This window comes from Nipponia nippon, unplaced genomic scaffold (assembly GCF_047370975.1).
Source record: "Nipponia nippon isolate SJK-2023a ecotype South Korea unplaced genomic scaffold, ASM4737097v1 scaffold_6, whole genome shotgun sequence".
NCBI lineage: Eukaryota > Metazoa > Chordata > Aves > Pelecaniformes > Threskiornithidae > Nipponia > Nipponia nippon.
Window position 1 is genome coordinate 35,701,574 of NW_028262380.1, and position 16,547 is coordinate 35,718,120.

Genomic DNA, 16,547 nt, shown 5'->3' on the forward strand with positions numbered 1-16,547 from the left:
GCCGCCACCTTCATGGCGGCGAGGCGGGAGCCCCTTCACGCCCCCGCAGGCCCCGGCGGCGGCGCTCCCGGGCGGGGCTGCCCGCCGCCTCCCGCCGGCCCCGCGGGCGTTGCTAGGCCAAACAAACCCCGCCGAGGCAGGCACCGCCCGCGGCGGGGTGCAAAAAGCCCGCCAGCATGTGGAAGCGCAGGGCAGTAACCCGTTGCAGCCTGTGAGTCACGGAAATAAGGCGCGGCACTTTCCCTTTAATTAAAATCCCACCTCAACCGCAGAAACCGAGTCCATCTGCCAGGGTCGCGGGGCCCCGCTTCGCACCCTGCCTTCACACAGCGCACGCGTTTGTGCACAGAAGGGGTTTAGCAGAGGCAGGGGGCGAGACCGACCCAATCCAGCACACCTTTTTACACCATGTCAGGCACCTGCCGGAGGAGCTGCAAGGAGCAACAGCCCACGCACAAAGATGCTACCAACAATCCCAGGCAGCCTGGAGAGCAGTAGAGGGTGTCGGGATCAAAGACCTTTCTCTCTTGCTACAAATACCAGGCAGCTGGAGGCACACTAGCAGGGACTACGGCAAATGCTGCACTAGCTTTGCAACGTAGGGCTGTCTGGCTGGATGGAGAAGAGCAGTCATGCCAGCAGCAGTTCAGGGACACTGTAATGGCTGGTATTACGGCCAGGGCAAACATTGTGTCAACACAGAATATGGCAAGTGGCATGGCCCTTGGCAGCATCCAAAAGAACAGCACAGGCTGAAAGATAGTACAATTCCTGTATACATACGAGCCCAGGATCATACATCAAGCAATTAGTTGCACTATCAACTTAAAGCTGGCAGCTGCTGGTAGATTACAACCAAGGATACAAAGCATGGCATTTTATCCCTGCCTCGTCTTCCTAGCACACCAGGGAGTGCAATGAGCTGGCAGAGTGGGGCACACACAACACCAAGTACAGGACTGAGATTTGAAATTGGGATATTCTTGGCCTTTTCTTCTTACAAACTGAAATAAGTATGTTCTGACCAAACCTCATGGGATAGGCCCACATAAACCTAACAGCAGCACGATCTGCATTTATTCCTCACAATGCCAGAAAGCCTTGACTGAGCCACAGTGAAAGTAGCATAATTGAGCAAATTGGTGTGTAGTGTATTTATCTCAGCTGCAGCCCCAAAGCAACACTGCATGAAGACCTGGAATAGAACCCATTATGAACATCACTGTCTGTAACTTGTTGATTACTCCCTGCCATTCAAGAACCACAGAAACAGTCAGGTTCCACCCCAAATCTACAGACTTGGGCACTCTGTCTCGCTCAAGTCCTCTAGATATTCTGCTTTCAATACAGATGATTCCTCTTTAGTCCTAGGTAATACCTTTGACACTACAAGTTCGGAACTATTTTTCATTGATTTGGTACCCAACTCCTCAGCAAATCAGCGTAATATAGTCTGATACTGCCCACCGCAAAGAAACTACCCAGCTCAGATATAGACTGTTAATCCCAAAAGCACTCACAACTTTTCACCACAGTAAGCCCATTTATTTACGCAATAATACTGTCAAACAAACATACAGGAGCAGAGCAGAAGGAGCTAACTTTCAGACAAACAGGGAAAAATTAAGTGAAAGTTTTGTCAAGTATAATTGATGATTACCATTGGCCCCGTGCTTATTACTTTTGTGGGGTTTGTTTGTTTGTTTAACATTAGTCTAATTCTCATTGTGAGCCTTTATAATGTCTTTTTCTGTTGTAAATTATTTTAAACTGAATATAGGTACTAAAATAACTGTATAGAAGGCATCATATTTTTATCATTTAAAATCATTTTCACTCATCAGCAAGTACTTTTAGTTTGTATTCTTAGCTATTTTACAAAACTAAGCATCCACAACATTTCCTCAAGGTTCTGAGACCGATTTTGGGGGCATTTGTAGTAACAAGATTATAGCGTTTAAACCCTGACAAATGACAGTGTGTCTAAGGGCCAGAAAAGACCATTTGATCATCTAGTCTGACCTCTTGTATCACATTTCACCTCGGCATTTCTCCATGCATTCTCTGCATCTTTATGTCATTTTTAATATCCATCTGAACGGCTAACATTTTCTAAACAATTTATATTGCTGTGATATGAGGAATTCTGCTACTATGTGTCATTACAGATTTAGGAAACATAGGAAACCTTTCACGTGTTAGTCTTTAAATAAGAGAAAGAACGATTGACATGGTGCATACCTGGCACCCCATCCTTACCGACTTGCCTCCTCAACTTTCATGGTCTAAGCATGAAGAAACAATTTGTCACTTCGCCTGAAAAGGTCAGAAAGATGAGATGAAAGCATCACAATGGGGATAATCCTATTACTGTAATTAGGGAATCATCATCTATCACTTCAACTGTAAACAAAGCCTTTTTTGTTTTCATTCAGGACTTCCTGATCAAGTGAAGACAGTCTACACCCCCTTTACTCTTCGGTGCACGCAAAAGCTATTTCATTGATTATTTTTCTCATTTATGTTTTTTATCATGGGACATACAAACCTATTAAAAACTAATGTTTTTCATCTATGCATATAAAAAAATTACAAGAAAAGCTGCTTAGAATGTTAAGTATTGAACTATCTGAAAGGTGTTTTCTTAAAGCAGTAAAACAGCATTCTTGGAGTAATGGTGGTATTGAAATTGATGAGGGAAATGCTAGGGGAAAAAAAACAATTTAAAAATATTCCTGAGCTATTGAAGGATCACACGCCTACTAAAAATTGACAATGTTTTATAAGGTCCTCAGAGCAGCAATTAAATATTAACAAAACCATACAAGTTACTATCTAGTGTCTAATTTACACTAGACTGTGACTAAACACTCCATAAAATTGCAACCAGTCTCAAACATTATGAACATCCTTCCAGAGCGCACTTTGCTGGTTCTCAGCTCTCTCCAGATCAAGCTACTAGCCCATATGTTTGAACCTTAATGCTCTGGCAATTGCCAACTAGCCCATGTTTCTGTAAAGTATGTTAAGGAAAAAACAAACTAGATTAATATATAAGAAATTAAACTACAGAATTCTACCTGATTTCTTCACAATTTTCTTTTTAGTTATCAAAGGCAAAACTATATACAACTATAAAGAAAAAGGAAACAAAATTTGAAATTAGTCTACTTTTGAAATTTTTCTCCCAGTCTACCTGTAACTGTAGTCACAGTAATATTTCTGATATGGTTTAAAACTATTTCTTTTGGGGGGATTATTTTTTGTTGTTGTTGCTTCACCAGTAACAACAATTGCAGTAATGAAATTACAGTAGCACCACCTCCCTCACAAAGCTGTCTTCTGGTTATGCTACAGAAATATCTATGCCTTTACTCATTTTATACAGGTGCACCAGCTGTGCCTTGGCCATGTTTCACACTGATTTCAAGTTCTATTTAATGGCCCACATAGTGTTATGTGCATTCAAAGAATTAAGGTGACATCTCTCAGCATAAATGTCCTTCTGCCAGCTCTCTGAATTTCAGTAGGGAAGAGTAAAATTTTTCTTTTTTATCATACCACATTGATTAAATCAGTTGACTTATTTGCCTGAAAATCTGTTTTTTATCATCACCAGTACTAGCCCCACCCAGAAGGCATAAGCAATCCTTCACTGCATGTTCTGAACAGGCTGCTCAAAGGGTGAAGTTTCTTTCTGTGGCTTTCTTTTAAAACAAAGGTTTTAAAACTCACTTTGAAACTCTGCTATGTTTCTTGGTTTCAACTACAGAAATAATTTTCCATGTTACTTACTGTGCTTCACATAGAAAGCTTTCCAATTTTAATTTCACTGATTCTGCCCTTGTGTTATGAAAGCAAGCAGTAGTGTCCACTCTAACTTCTACACAGAATTTGCTATTTTATCATTATTGCATTCTCTTTTACCTATCCCTTTTAAGTACACAGTATGTCTTTTCTGCGCTACATCAGATGGATATTTTTCCTAGGACATCAGTCATTCTCACTGCTTTTCAGAATTTCTACCGCATTTTTGATACACAGACTGAAATGACTATCGATCATGATCCATTTTAACATGTCACTTCAGTGCAGGTGAACTAAAATATCAGCAAGACATGAATATAGACAAGTAAATTTAAATTATAATGACTCTAACATATCTTTCCAGCAAGACAAACTTTTTTCAGGTTTTCTTGAAGGCTTGATAGTTTTCCAATGATAGAAAATACGCAATAAAATGACCCCGTAATTCAAATCTGTACTTTCAAAATTCAGTGCGCTTTACTATTAGATTTAAGTGCCATCATTAATTGCTGATGAAATGCACTGACTCGTTCTTTCTGGGCTGGCCAGTTCAAGATGCAGCGAGATTTGAACATTCCTCTTCTCAGGTGAAGTGCATGATACAACTTGTAGTCTTGGATATCATGAAGAAAGATCAATATGATGGAGTCTCGACTTTGTTCAATAGCTTGCTGAAGAGCATGATACACCTTAAACCTGAAGCAAAAATAAGACAAAAATACACGTTTTCTTTCATGTGGAGGGAAAAAAATGACACACAGTTCTTTTAATAGCTCACATAATAGCACATTGCAAACTCAAGGACTGGACTCAAACAGGGGTCTTAACATCTATTCTATGATATAAAATTGTCATTACTTATGTTAAATTAGTTACCTTTTAACTAAAGAAAAAATCATCCTCTAAAAATATAACCTAAGACTGCTATCTTGATATAGCCTCGTTTAGCAAAGTTCCTTTCTTTTCAAGATCACTACACAAGAAAGGTAAAAAGCCTTGTTTAAAGACAAATAAAAACCATCTTTGGATGCTAGTGATCTCACCCATTATTGCTCTTTTTAAAACATGCCGTTTTAAGTAAAGCAAGCTACACAGATGACAGCTTGAGTTTTTGAAAAAAATTATATTGACAGAGATTCAAATTTCCACTAGTGTACATGTGGATCAATTAACTTTATTAACTTAGGAATTATTCTGAAGTTACAATATATTAAGTAAATATATTAAAGTAGAATTTGCATGGAATTTTTTAATTATATGGTATTTTTTATTAAATTACACAGCAAAAAAAAAAGATTACCTTGTTAAAATTCTATATGTAAGGGAGAAAATTTCTTAACAGATTTTTTTTATATCCTACTCACTTTTTGCACCAGGGATCCTCTAAGAGGTGTTCAGTCACAACAAAAATAATCTTCCTGCTCATTTTTATACTGTTAATTGTGGCTTCAAATTCAGATATGCCTGCTTCAAAGTCCCGTTCTTCTAAACAAAACCTAATTTGAAAGTGGTTATTTTTTTCCAGAGAGATGAAATTCTTAGACACCCAATTCTTGTCCTGTCTTGCATGAATAACGTAGGCATCATAATCAAACTCTTCCTGTTGTCTGTCAAGTTCTTTAAACCCGAGTATGCGATTTACTGAAATATTCCAGTAGAAAGCTATTCTCCACCCTTCAAAATGGATGATAAGAACAATAAAAATTACTAGCAGCACAACACTGGTAGTGATCACGAACAGAAGTTTAAATGGAGCACTGTCTCTGCAGGCTGAGCTATCAAAATGCAACACCAGACTACCGTGATATTTAGGTGGGGTGTTGCAAATGTACTGGGACCTCAATCCAGGTATATATGCTTGGGTCACATTAAGCCAATCCGCAAACCAAGCAATGCTTTCACAGGTGCAATCAAATGGATTAGAATCCATCTCTAGTATTTTCAAGCTCTTGAAAGCTGGGCCAAACACTTTTTCTTCAACAGAGGTTATCAGATTTTTCTGAAGATTCAATGAATTCAGAGAGGCTTGGTCATCAAACAGAGTTGCTGGAAGCAAATTCAAATTATTTGATCCTAAATCCAGGTTTTTTAATTGAAACAGACCCTTGAAAACCTGAACTGGAATCTCATCAAGCCCATTTGATTTTAAATTAAGAATATGCAAATTGGGAAGATCTTTTAAAAAAAGAACAGGGCCACCTGGATTTGCGTGTTTCCAAAGCCGGGCTAAATTATTGTGCTGCAAATCCAGAATGTCAAGTTTGTGAAGTCCATCAAACAAGTCTTCATTTATGTTTGCTATGTTGTTATTGCTGATGTCCAGGACAGTCAGGTTTTGTAGAGGATGAAAAGGCGAAGGAGAAAGTGCCAGATTACTGCAACCTACCTTCCTCAGCATCAGTTTTCTAAGGCTTGGGACAAAAATGAATGATTCACTTCTCAAAGACAGGTTTTTATTATAGGAAAGATAAATATCTTGTATATTATTGAGACCTTTAAACTCATGACCTGTGAGCTCTTGACTAATTTCATTGAGACCAAGATCGAGAATTTTCAGGTGTCCCAAGGAGGAAAATGCCCCACTTTCTATTGTAGAGATTCTTGTTTTTGTGAGGTTGAGAACCTGCAAACTAGAATTAGCAAGTGATGAAAATGTTTTATTAGTTATTCTTTGTAAGTTTATGTTGCAGTTACAGAGACTCAGGTATTTCAGGTTGTTCAGACCTGTGAACATATTAGCAGTAATTCCTGGAAAATTGTTATTATCCATTATAAGGTACTCCAGGTGGTATAACCAATGAAAGGAAAAATCTTCAATTTTCCCAGTAAGTGAATTTATCAGATTCAGATGTTTGAGGCTGGATAATCCATAAAATAAATGTGAAGATACATGAATGTTGTTATTCTTCAGGTTTAAGTAGCGTAAACTTGAAAGCCACTGAAATGAGTCATCTTCTATCACAGACAGAGAATTTTGGGAAAGGTTTAAAACCGTGAGATTTGTTCCCTGCAGTCCCTGGAAAGTTGACTTGCCAATGTTCGAAAGCTTCACGTGGCTCAGTGAGAGGTTCTGAATCGCTGTGTTTGATAATTCTGCACAAAGTTTCTTTGTGTGATTTTCACCAAGTTCAACATTGTTCAGTATGAGGCCAAACAGATTTCCAATTGCATGTAAACATCCTGTGTGAAACTGAAAAGAAAAAAGAGTTTTGACCTAAACAAGAGGATTATGTAAGAAAGTAGGCCCATAAAGCCAAAATTTTGAAAGGTTTTCAAGTGAGTTTTTCTAGCAGAATATAACTCCTATACTCAGATTTTTCCACGGCCAAGTTCAGATGAACACTTCTTGGAATTTATACTTCTTGTAATAATAGGTCTAAAATTTGTAACATAATTATCATAATTCTGAGTAGTACTCTTTTAGAAGAAGATAAAGTTGCTTACTGAGATGCAAGTTAATTACAATTTTGTATCCAACTAGTAAAACTCTTTCACTAGAAGTATCAGAAATTGAGATCATCTCTTTCTTCCCCTTTCTCTTATTGGTATCTACTAGGGATACCAATATATTAGTGCAAAAGCAGATATACTGTAAAAAAGTTATTTCGGCCTTCAGACAGCCAAGAAGAAACCCAGTTTCTCTCTGTGAGCAGAAGCTACACTCATGAAATGTGATACTACACACTTGCTTCCACAATATACAGCACAAGCCTCCATTGTAGTGCTGGCCCCTCATTTTGATTCAGATATCAGCTGAATGATTAAATACTCCATTTGTCAGAATGATTCAAATGCACAAGGCAGCTTTTCAGACAGCAGTACTGTAAAATCAGAGCAGGTTAAACTAGCATAAAGTAGCACTGCCCAAGAAAGGAGCAGTCCCATCTGCTTATCCACACACAGTACCCTTGTGCCAATATGGCCATACATGCAGTCATAGGGTCAACCAGATAGGGAACCAGCCTGACTACAAGCTCACCAAACCAAAAAAAACCTGTAGTTTCTCCAGTGATCCAGTGCATGGCCTCATTAAAGCTTGCACCAGAGGGAGGGATGAAGTAGCCAAGGGAAACAGGACAGTGGGATTGCCTCTCAGCAGTGGTACAAGCTTATGCCACTTTAAAACATTCTTGTAATTTCAATATACAGGTTCTTTACAGGACAATGAACTGGGAAAAAAAAGCCAAGCAAATTCAATGCAAATTCTATATTCATATGCTGAGGGTCCACCAGTTTAGAACTGCAACGCTTACCATCAAAGAATCATATTGTAACACTGAGAAGCGGGTCAGAGAGAACAGTGAGGTAGGTGGCAGAGAAAACATCCACTTGGTTTTTTTTTAAAGAGTAAGTGTACTTTTCTGCAGTGGTCGTTTCTCTGTGGTACCCCACAGGAACAAATGAAAGTTCTCTTTGATTAACTAGGAAGTGAGAACTAGATTGTATAACTAGCCTTGCATAATATTACACTTTATCCCCACTTAGAAAGTATGTCAGCTGTTCATCTTCAGCATGTACAAAAAAAGTCCCGCATAGAAAATATCTGGTAAGGGTTCACAGAGCTACTTGGTCTAGCTCTTGCTTGAGACATCTGATGGTTCCTCTACACATAACAAGCTCTTGCTGATTTCAGTGGGAGAAAAGTAATTGTCTATCACTCCTGGAGGTCAGGAATAATGCTGTATACAATAGAATGGTTTTATCTTTGACCTCAGAGGATCAAAAATGTAACATAAATGCCATACAATCATAAAGGATACATCAGGATAGTTTCATTTTATACTTACACCTGTTGAATTTCTGTTGAAATGCTTCCTACCTCTTTCAGTGGATTTGATGACAAATCAAGACTATGCAATGAGGTGTTGCTAAGAAAAAGGAAGTCTTCCTTTTTTAACTCAGTGATTTGATTGCTACCCAACATGAGCTCACGAAGGTTCTTCAACTGTTGCTGCAATCCTAAGTTTGCTGACTTCAAAAAATTATGAGATAGGTCCAAAATATTCAAGTTCTGGGGAAAAGATGCAAACAGAAAAGTATAAAATTCTTTATTTTATATAATACAAAACCATTTTGAAATATTGCATTAGAGTCTAATTGATTAGAAGTAGTTGCAATACTACAATTGAAATAAATTTGTAACAGAGAAATGGCAGCTTGGCAGCTTTCAAGCTCTTGCAGGAAGAAACCTTCTCTATCTTCCCCACCTGTAACTTTCATTGCATTCATGGTCTCCACCTGCTAAAATATCCACTGCAAACCAAAGAATTACTTTATCTAAAATTCCTTAACTCACTGAAAGCCTTCCTGCTCATAAAGTGATAAAAGCAAAAGCCTACAGCTGGCTACAGTTACAACCACTGCAGTATTAAACCTTGCGTTCCACGCTCTTCACTGTGGTCCACCCCCATGAATGGAAGTGAGGAAGGGGAGTGCAGTAGCAGCCTACAAAGATCAGTGCTGTACACCTTGTAATACCCCAGCTCAAGCCCAGGTGCTCAGACTCCTCCTGCACCCCCAGGGGAGGAGATGCTACCCTGAAGGTGACTCCACAGAATGTGCCTTGAGGTGCACCAAGCCTGGCCTCCATCAGTAACAGGGCAGCAGCAAAGTGAGGAAGGCCAGAACATCAGTTCTGTTCCCAGCATTGAAGCTGGCTGTACTCATTTGTACTTAGTTGACAGTCAGCAGTCCTACAATGCAAGCAAGCACGTTTTATGTAACTGAACTGGAATACTTAGTTTAGCAGAAAAGTTCAGACTTGTTCAAAACAACATGCACACTCATTAGAACATTGTACAACAATTAGTACCCACACATTGTCTTTATTTTCTTTTGTCCTTAGGCCCTTCCTTTTGCATGATTCCCTGCTTGGTGCAAAGACAATGGAATAGTCTTTTCCTGCCTCCTGTGCTGGTACCCCAGCTTCACAGATGCCACAGAGAAGAATATTTAACCACATGTAAACTACCAGGAAAAACAGAGTAAAAACCTTTTTACTCTCCCTTTCTCAGTCCCCAAAGTCCTGTGGGACACTACATTCAGCCTAAGCACTAGCTTTCATGGTCTGAGTAATTACACCTTGACCTTGAGAATTTAGGCTAGCTACCATCTTTAGACCCCAGGCAACTCAGATTGCAAACCATCCACTTCACCTTATACGTCATCTGCTGCTGCTATTCTCTCAGCACAAATCCTGTTTGGAGAGGTGCCTCAATGGGATGCAATAGGGAAAAGGGGATGGAGAGCATTGACTCATAAGGATGGCCGAGTGTGCTCTAACACAAAAAGCCGCTAGGCCTTTTCTTTAGAAAAACAATGAAGATTATATGCTGGGTATTTTCAGATGCAAATAGGCAGCTGTTCTGTACCCACACTGGAAAATATAGTAAATTCCCCATTTATACTTTATTTACATGAAAAGGTGCATTTCTAAAGCTTACCTCCAGGGTTTTAAACGGATCATTTTTTATATTTATTCTGTTGTATCCTAGATTGAGCTCAGTCAGGTTAGTGCAGGAAGCAAAGACTCTGTCAGGGAGCTTATACAATTCATTATGTTCTAACTTCAGAATCTGCAACAGTGGCACGTTTTGGCACAATTCTGGTTGTAGTTTAGAGATGCTGTTGTAGCCCACGTTCAAGTAAACCAGCTGGCTGTACTTGGTCAGATTTGCAGGACCTAGCTGTCTTAACTGATTATGAGAAATGTCCAAACCCGTTATATTGTTTGGGAGATCAGAAGGAATTTGAGTCAGCTTTAGGTGACTGCAGTCAGCCATTTCATTTCGGATGTGACATTGCTTTCCAACTGATGCACACAGCAAGCAGACAGACACCAGTCTGACAGATAAGCTGTTCCACCGAAGAATAGCACTTCCCATCGTTTTATCTGCAAAGGCAAATGAACACAGTACAAATTACAATCATTTTGACACAACTTATATCTTAAACTGAAGACTAAGCAAGCCAGGCTCAAAAAACATGTAGTTTTATATTGAGCAAACACTGAATGTAGCATTCATTTCTACAGAAAAAGTATGTCTGAATGTCTCCAAATTAAGATTTTTCTTTAAAAACAATTATTTTTACGTTACAATACTATTATGTTCAAAAAGCTACCAACACTATCTATTATCAATGCAAATTTTCCAACCATCTTCCCTTTTCTGATTAATTTTGCATTGCTTTAACATGCATAAAATACAATAATATGACAAATTATACACAGGCCCCTCAGTGTTAATCACTGAGCTCAGAGCTTAACCACACTTAAAATATTTATAGTTATATGCAGTAAGAATGCCTAATACCACTTCTTTATTTTACTGGTTTTGCCAGGTTTTGTTTTATAAGCCAGCCACACAAAATTCTAACTGTCTTTCCATCTCATAGCAAAAGAAGGAATACCAGGCTATAGAAAGTTGTATGAGAAAGAGCACACAAAATAAATCAGTACCAACCTAATCAGAGAAAGAAACAGAGAAGAGCCAAGGCGTAGAGAAAACACTGTCCATAGATTGACCACATTTATCCAAATACTTCCAGGAAAACTTACACATTTAAGAATTTATAAACCCCACCCCATATGTTTTGAGCATTTCCATTAGGATATCAATCTCTGTCCACTGGTTCAGTGGCTCTGCCTGTTTAGGCATTACATTTCTGATGAATCTCAGACTTTCATATTTTATTCAGTTTCAATTTAGTATCCATAAGATTTACATTGACCTGGTGATATTGTAATACAGCTTTACTGGATGAGGAAAAAAAAATAATTCCACACAAATTCTGACTGGAATAGAGCTGTAAGAGCTCAGAAGGGTTTGACTAGCCTGCTGAGTCATAGAGCTTGTCTAATTAAATATCATTCTGCTAATCAAGAGAAGAATCCAGTGTATCTTCCATATTATTCTTTACTGAACTAACCTTTAGTAGAGGGAGAACAAATACTTTGGGAGTGCTTCCCAGAATATTTTTCCATGCTTTAGCAAAGAACAGTAAGCTTCAGTTCCTCTGCTTCATTTTTTTTTTTTTTTTTTAATATAAAGCTTATACTTTCACCCCTGAAGCTTTGAGTGTCTCCGCAGTCTCCATATCTGTAGGGCTTTATGCCAACAAATTTGGAACCTACCTGCCAACCTCAATTTACCAGTGAGTTAAGTCTCAGCATGATGGGCTTCCAGGCAGAGACGACTATCAGCGCCCCACTACAGAACAGGCTATAGAAGGGAATTTAACCTTACTAGACTTCACAGGAATCTACTGGAAAAGCTTCTCAAAAGACCAACTCCCAGGAATACGAGCTTTCTTAGTTCTGCAGCTCACAATTTTCTTTGCTTGGAACCTGTGTTTAATTAACACGATCTACCTTTGAACACATTAGGTTATTGCTCAATAGCAAACAATGAAACAAGAAATTAAACCAGCACATTTGTACAGAAAAAGAAAAAGCCTTTGGAATCGATATTTTTTTAAAGAGAAGAGTTTTCACTACCATAACAAAACACTGAGGAACTGACACTGCAACCCACAGCCAAACAGGAGTTTAGCAGCTCAGACCCCAGCAGTTTGGCTCTGTAAGTGACCTGCCTTTTTAGAGGGCATGCATTAGGACTACCTCAGTGACAAAACGCCATGTTATAGTGGCCAGAGGGGAACCCTGTGAGTGCCTCTGTAGGAGCAACCTGGCCATTTAGGGAGAGTAAAATCCAGTGGAAGTGAGGATACAAGCAAGGGGAAAAGGGACCCGCAGCATTGCAAAGGCACACACTAAGGACTGCAAAAGACAATTTAAAATAAACGTTAATGAAAAAACAATTCCCTGCTGGGCACTGCATGTGGGCCTGACTCATCTGCTGCAGATCACACAGCCTAGCTCTCCACTCCACTGCCACTGGCAAACAGGGTAAAGGGAGGAGACAGCAAATAACTGAACCTCATAGTCCTGCAGACAGCCTGACCTGCTACAGGTGCTGCTGAACACAGCACCCGTATCCCTGTAGCTGAGGAAAATAAAGGACCACTTGTCCTGCCTCATTCCTCTGCACCCCAGCTGCTGGAAAAGCTAAGGAAAACAAAGGGGGAGCTTGTCTGTAACAAAAGCTTTACCTCTCGCCTGCATCCTTTGGAGGTTTTGTTTTAGAGAGATCAGATAGCTGCCAGACTCCTTGGCAGTTGTTGCAAGCTCATCTTTAAGTTTGAAAGGCAAAAGAAACATACTTCAAAAACACAAACCGAGTTCTTTGGCTGCCTTCCTGAACGGCTGCCTTTTTCTGGTTCTTTTATCGCAGGAAGTCTGGAGTCACCCTTAGGTGTTTTATGCTTTGGTTGGGGATCCAGTGAAGAAAGCACACACTCATTATCAGATGTAAGGGACAGTGTTACAGAATAATATTTAATAGACAAAGGAAAGAATGACAGTTTTAATGTTATGAGCAAGAACTTTAAAAATCTGGAGAATTTAGCAGGGGAACCTTCAGCATCTCCCAGGGAGGGACGTTCCCACTTCACCTCTGCTGCCTTTTCTTTTTTTAAAACACACAAAAATACCTCCTGCCAGCTGGGGACACCACATCTGGGCACAAGCACCAAAGCACACTCATGAAGCAAACAGCAGTAGCACCGACTTTGCTAACTTACAAGTTAAGAGAAATCCAAGATCAAGGAAATCGCCGAAACTCCCGAGCGGTACTTCGGCTTTGTACCTTTGATACCTGCATTTACTGCTACGAAGTGAAGAATGGCATCCACTTACCGCCGCGGGCTTTATCTCCTTCAGTCTGGGGGCATCCAAGGGCTGCACAAGTTTCTCAGCGCACGAAGCCCGTGAGGAAACGCGCTGCCCAGAGCCGCAAGAAGTGAAACCGAAAGCGGGGAGGGGCGCGGGGCGGGAAGCCGGGGCGGGAAGCCGGGGCGGGAAGCCGGGGCGGGAAGCCGGGGCGGGAAGCCGGGGCGGGAAGCCGGGGCCAGCGGCCGCTCTCCCTTCCCTGACCTGCCCCGTCCCAGAGGTGCCGAGGGTGGGGATCGCCCCTACGCTCAGGGTCGGGCTGGCGCTTGTGACTCGCGGAGAGAAACCGATTTAAGCACGCAGGCGTCTCACAGATGAGCAGCATCACACAGTCCTACTCGGAACGCCATTACAATTTATTCCTGGCTCATTCCAGTGTCCCTGAAAATCCTTCAGGACATATCCCAAAAGCAGATATGGTGACTGACAGATGACTGACATAGGAATATTACTCTTTTAATGTAGAAACAAAGCGCCAATACATTCCTACAGAGCCACATAAAGTATCCCTTTTTAAAAGGGAATTTGTTTATGTGGAAAAAGTAATAGATTACATTTTTAAGAGAGAATCAAATATTTTCTACTGTATTAAAAAATAAGAAATTGTTTTCAAAAGTCCAAGTAAAAGTTTTAGGTACAGCTTTTAGTACTTTTCATACTGTATGTGAATTCACATGTCCCTGCATTCCCGGGGACCTGACCATCAGTTTCCTAGACACGACAAAAGGTCCTACTGCTTCAGCTACACTGGCATTGCCAAATCCTCTGCAGGGCTCACCCAGCCATACAGAGGACACAACCATAGCACCAAGTTCAGCTTCAGTTTTCAGGTAGTAGTGCTGTCCCTCTTGAGTAGAGAGTGGGTAGCTGCAGACTCACCCAGAATTCTTCATTCAAAGCAGTAATTCTTCAAAGTGTTTGAAATTACAGCCCACACGAATGTGTTAACCGGCTGCCCACCGGGACCTCTGGGGAGCAGGGAGAGGCTGTGCTGGTTTCTACCCTATATTCTGTTAAATCTGGGACCACTGACAGATTTGCTCTGGAGCCCAGGGAGGTAGGCTGGCTGCCAAAGAGGTTAGGGCCCTCACTTCATATTCTCACTCTCTGAATTCTTTCAGCAACTGCCTAATATAAATTAATATTTATTCTTTGAGTTAGGACACTGAAACTGAGACCAGAACCAAGCTCCTTTAGAGCTGAAAGGCTCTAAAGCCCATTTCATTCCCCTTTCACAGTTAAACCTTGATCCTCCCTTTCATCTTGCTATGGGAAGAGTAAATTTCTGTGCCATGGTGCCCTGTGTGCTTCTGCACTGGATAAGGTCATTTGATCATAAGCAAACACCTGAAGTCACATTAAGTTACTCTGAAGAGGATTTTCCCCTGTGTGTTTTGTAACTCCACTGCTTTGGAACAGTAAAGATCACACTGATGTTAAAGAAACATAATAATTAACCTTTGCAGATCATTATTCCAGCATAGCAATACCATCAGATATTTTGCCTCATCTCTCCCTACACCATACTCATACTACAGATAAAATCTGCTCTTTGATCTCACCTCACAATTCATTCCCTCTCAATCCTCTCTTCCCTATACACATAAGGGACTATTAGGAAGCGGGAGTTGTTTCAGGCACAATGGAGGAAAACCATCTGATGCTGATGAAACTGCTAATTTTATCAGTAATGCCTTTCCAACGCTATCACCTTAGACTAGTGTCAGTGGCTCAGGGAGACAACAGCACAAGGGTGCTCAAAAACTCCACCCTTTTGTGGAACACTTGCATTGGGGGTAAGAACATTTATTTCATTACAGAAAATGTCAAAGCAACAAAGCTCTTGTAGATATTTTGCAGCATGATTTACAAGAACCAGCAGATATTACTGTGCAAGGCAGACTCTAGGGCATACACAACCAGTGCAGGTTCAGCAAGTGTGGTATTTCTGAGGCAGAGGACAAAGTGGACACATCCGTGCTTATTTTAGTGGTGTGAAATCACATCAGGCTCTCAAGTTGCACAACGCCACTGTAGCTTACTTTAAACTGTGCTTGTGTTTTCAAGTGCTGGAAATGACATAGCAAACTCATAATGGAGGGGAAAGTCAAGCACTCCACATGCCTAGAGAATAATTTAGGAGAAAAACAGCACAGAACTAGGCAATGCTCCCACATGGTGGTCAAGAAAAGCAGCTCGAGTCAGTTGGTTCTGAATGGTGACAAAAGGCAGTCAGGCAAAATTCTGGAGATGCAGCTATTTCACATATGTCTAACAGCAGAGTAACCAGTTGCTGCACAGACCTAGTTTAAGCTTATCCAAGCTATAAGCACAGAAGGGTGGGGACATAGGCGCAGTATCTCACAGAACACTACCAGAGCAAACAGGCCACCAAAACTTAGCCTAGAACAAAGCAAAAAGGAAATCTACTGATCTTAACCTGATCTTCAAATATATACAAGTGTATTAACTTAGCACATGGCTAATCGGACTTCAGTGTTTTTGTAAACTGCAAGTCAGACTGCAAGCATGAGGGGGGAGACCCAAACCCAACAGAACACATGCAGACACTTCCCATGATTATCAGTCACTCAAATGGTGGAAGCACCATATGTTGTGGTTGGATTTAGACATCCCATGCAGCAATGAATGAATGAGTTCACACAAACAGAATGTAAAGAAGTCTGAAAGTGAGCCAAGCTACCAGCAGAAAGCCAGCAGGAAAGAGCAGAGACCTGAACAATTAAGATCTGAGGCAAGTCTTGACAAGGGACATCTACAACATCAAGGCAACTAGAAGGGAGGACAGCGTGGCCAACAGAGTAAGCTCGTATCTGCCTCCTGAGTCAGGAGAATGGATGCTCTTCCTGTGTTGTGCTTACATGAATTCAGTTAAGTTCAATTGTGCTGTTGAAGAACCTAACAGGTCATGTGCCTTTTGAGTGCAATA

General features: G+C 40.6%; 1 protein-coding gene across 1 annotated transcript; it reads right to left on the reverse strand.

The window, feature by feature from the left end:
* Positions 1-1,253: 1,253 nt before the first annotated feature.
* On the reverse strand, positions 1,254-13,670 carry TLR3 (toll like receptor 3). The gene is made up of 5 exons (XM_009474837.2): positions 13,565-13,670; positions 10,251-10,699; positions 8,627-8,818; positions 5,172-6,997; positions 1,254-4,503 (listed from the first exon to the last, which is right to left on the reverse strand). Exons 2-5 carry the CDS (start codon positions 10,689-10,691, stop codon positions 4,275-4,277), a joined length of 2,688 nt encoding a protein of 895 aa, XP_009473112.1. The 5' UTR covers positions 10,692-10,699; positions 13,565-13,670; the 3' UTR covers positions 1,254-4,274.
* Positions 13,671-16,547: the final 2,877 nt, after the last annotated feature.

What these genes read in the sequence shown, in the direction of transcription:
- TLR3 (XM_009474837.2), bottom strand. Translation starts at nt 10,691, where the DNA reads ATGGGAAGTGCTATTCTTCGGTGGAACAGCTTATCTGTCAGACTGGTG. An exon ending in CATCAAATCCACTGAAAGAG is followed by an intron (nt 6,998 to 8,626) that starts GTAGGAAGCATT and finishes TTTTCTTTTCAG; the next exon opens with TTTCACACAGGATGTTTACA. An exon ending in GAGGATCCCTGGTGCAAAAA is followed by an intron (nt 4,504 to 5,171) that starts GTGAGTAGGATA and finishes TTTTTGCTTCAG; the next exon opens with GTTTAAGGTGTATCATGCTC.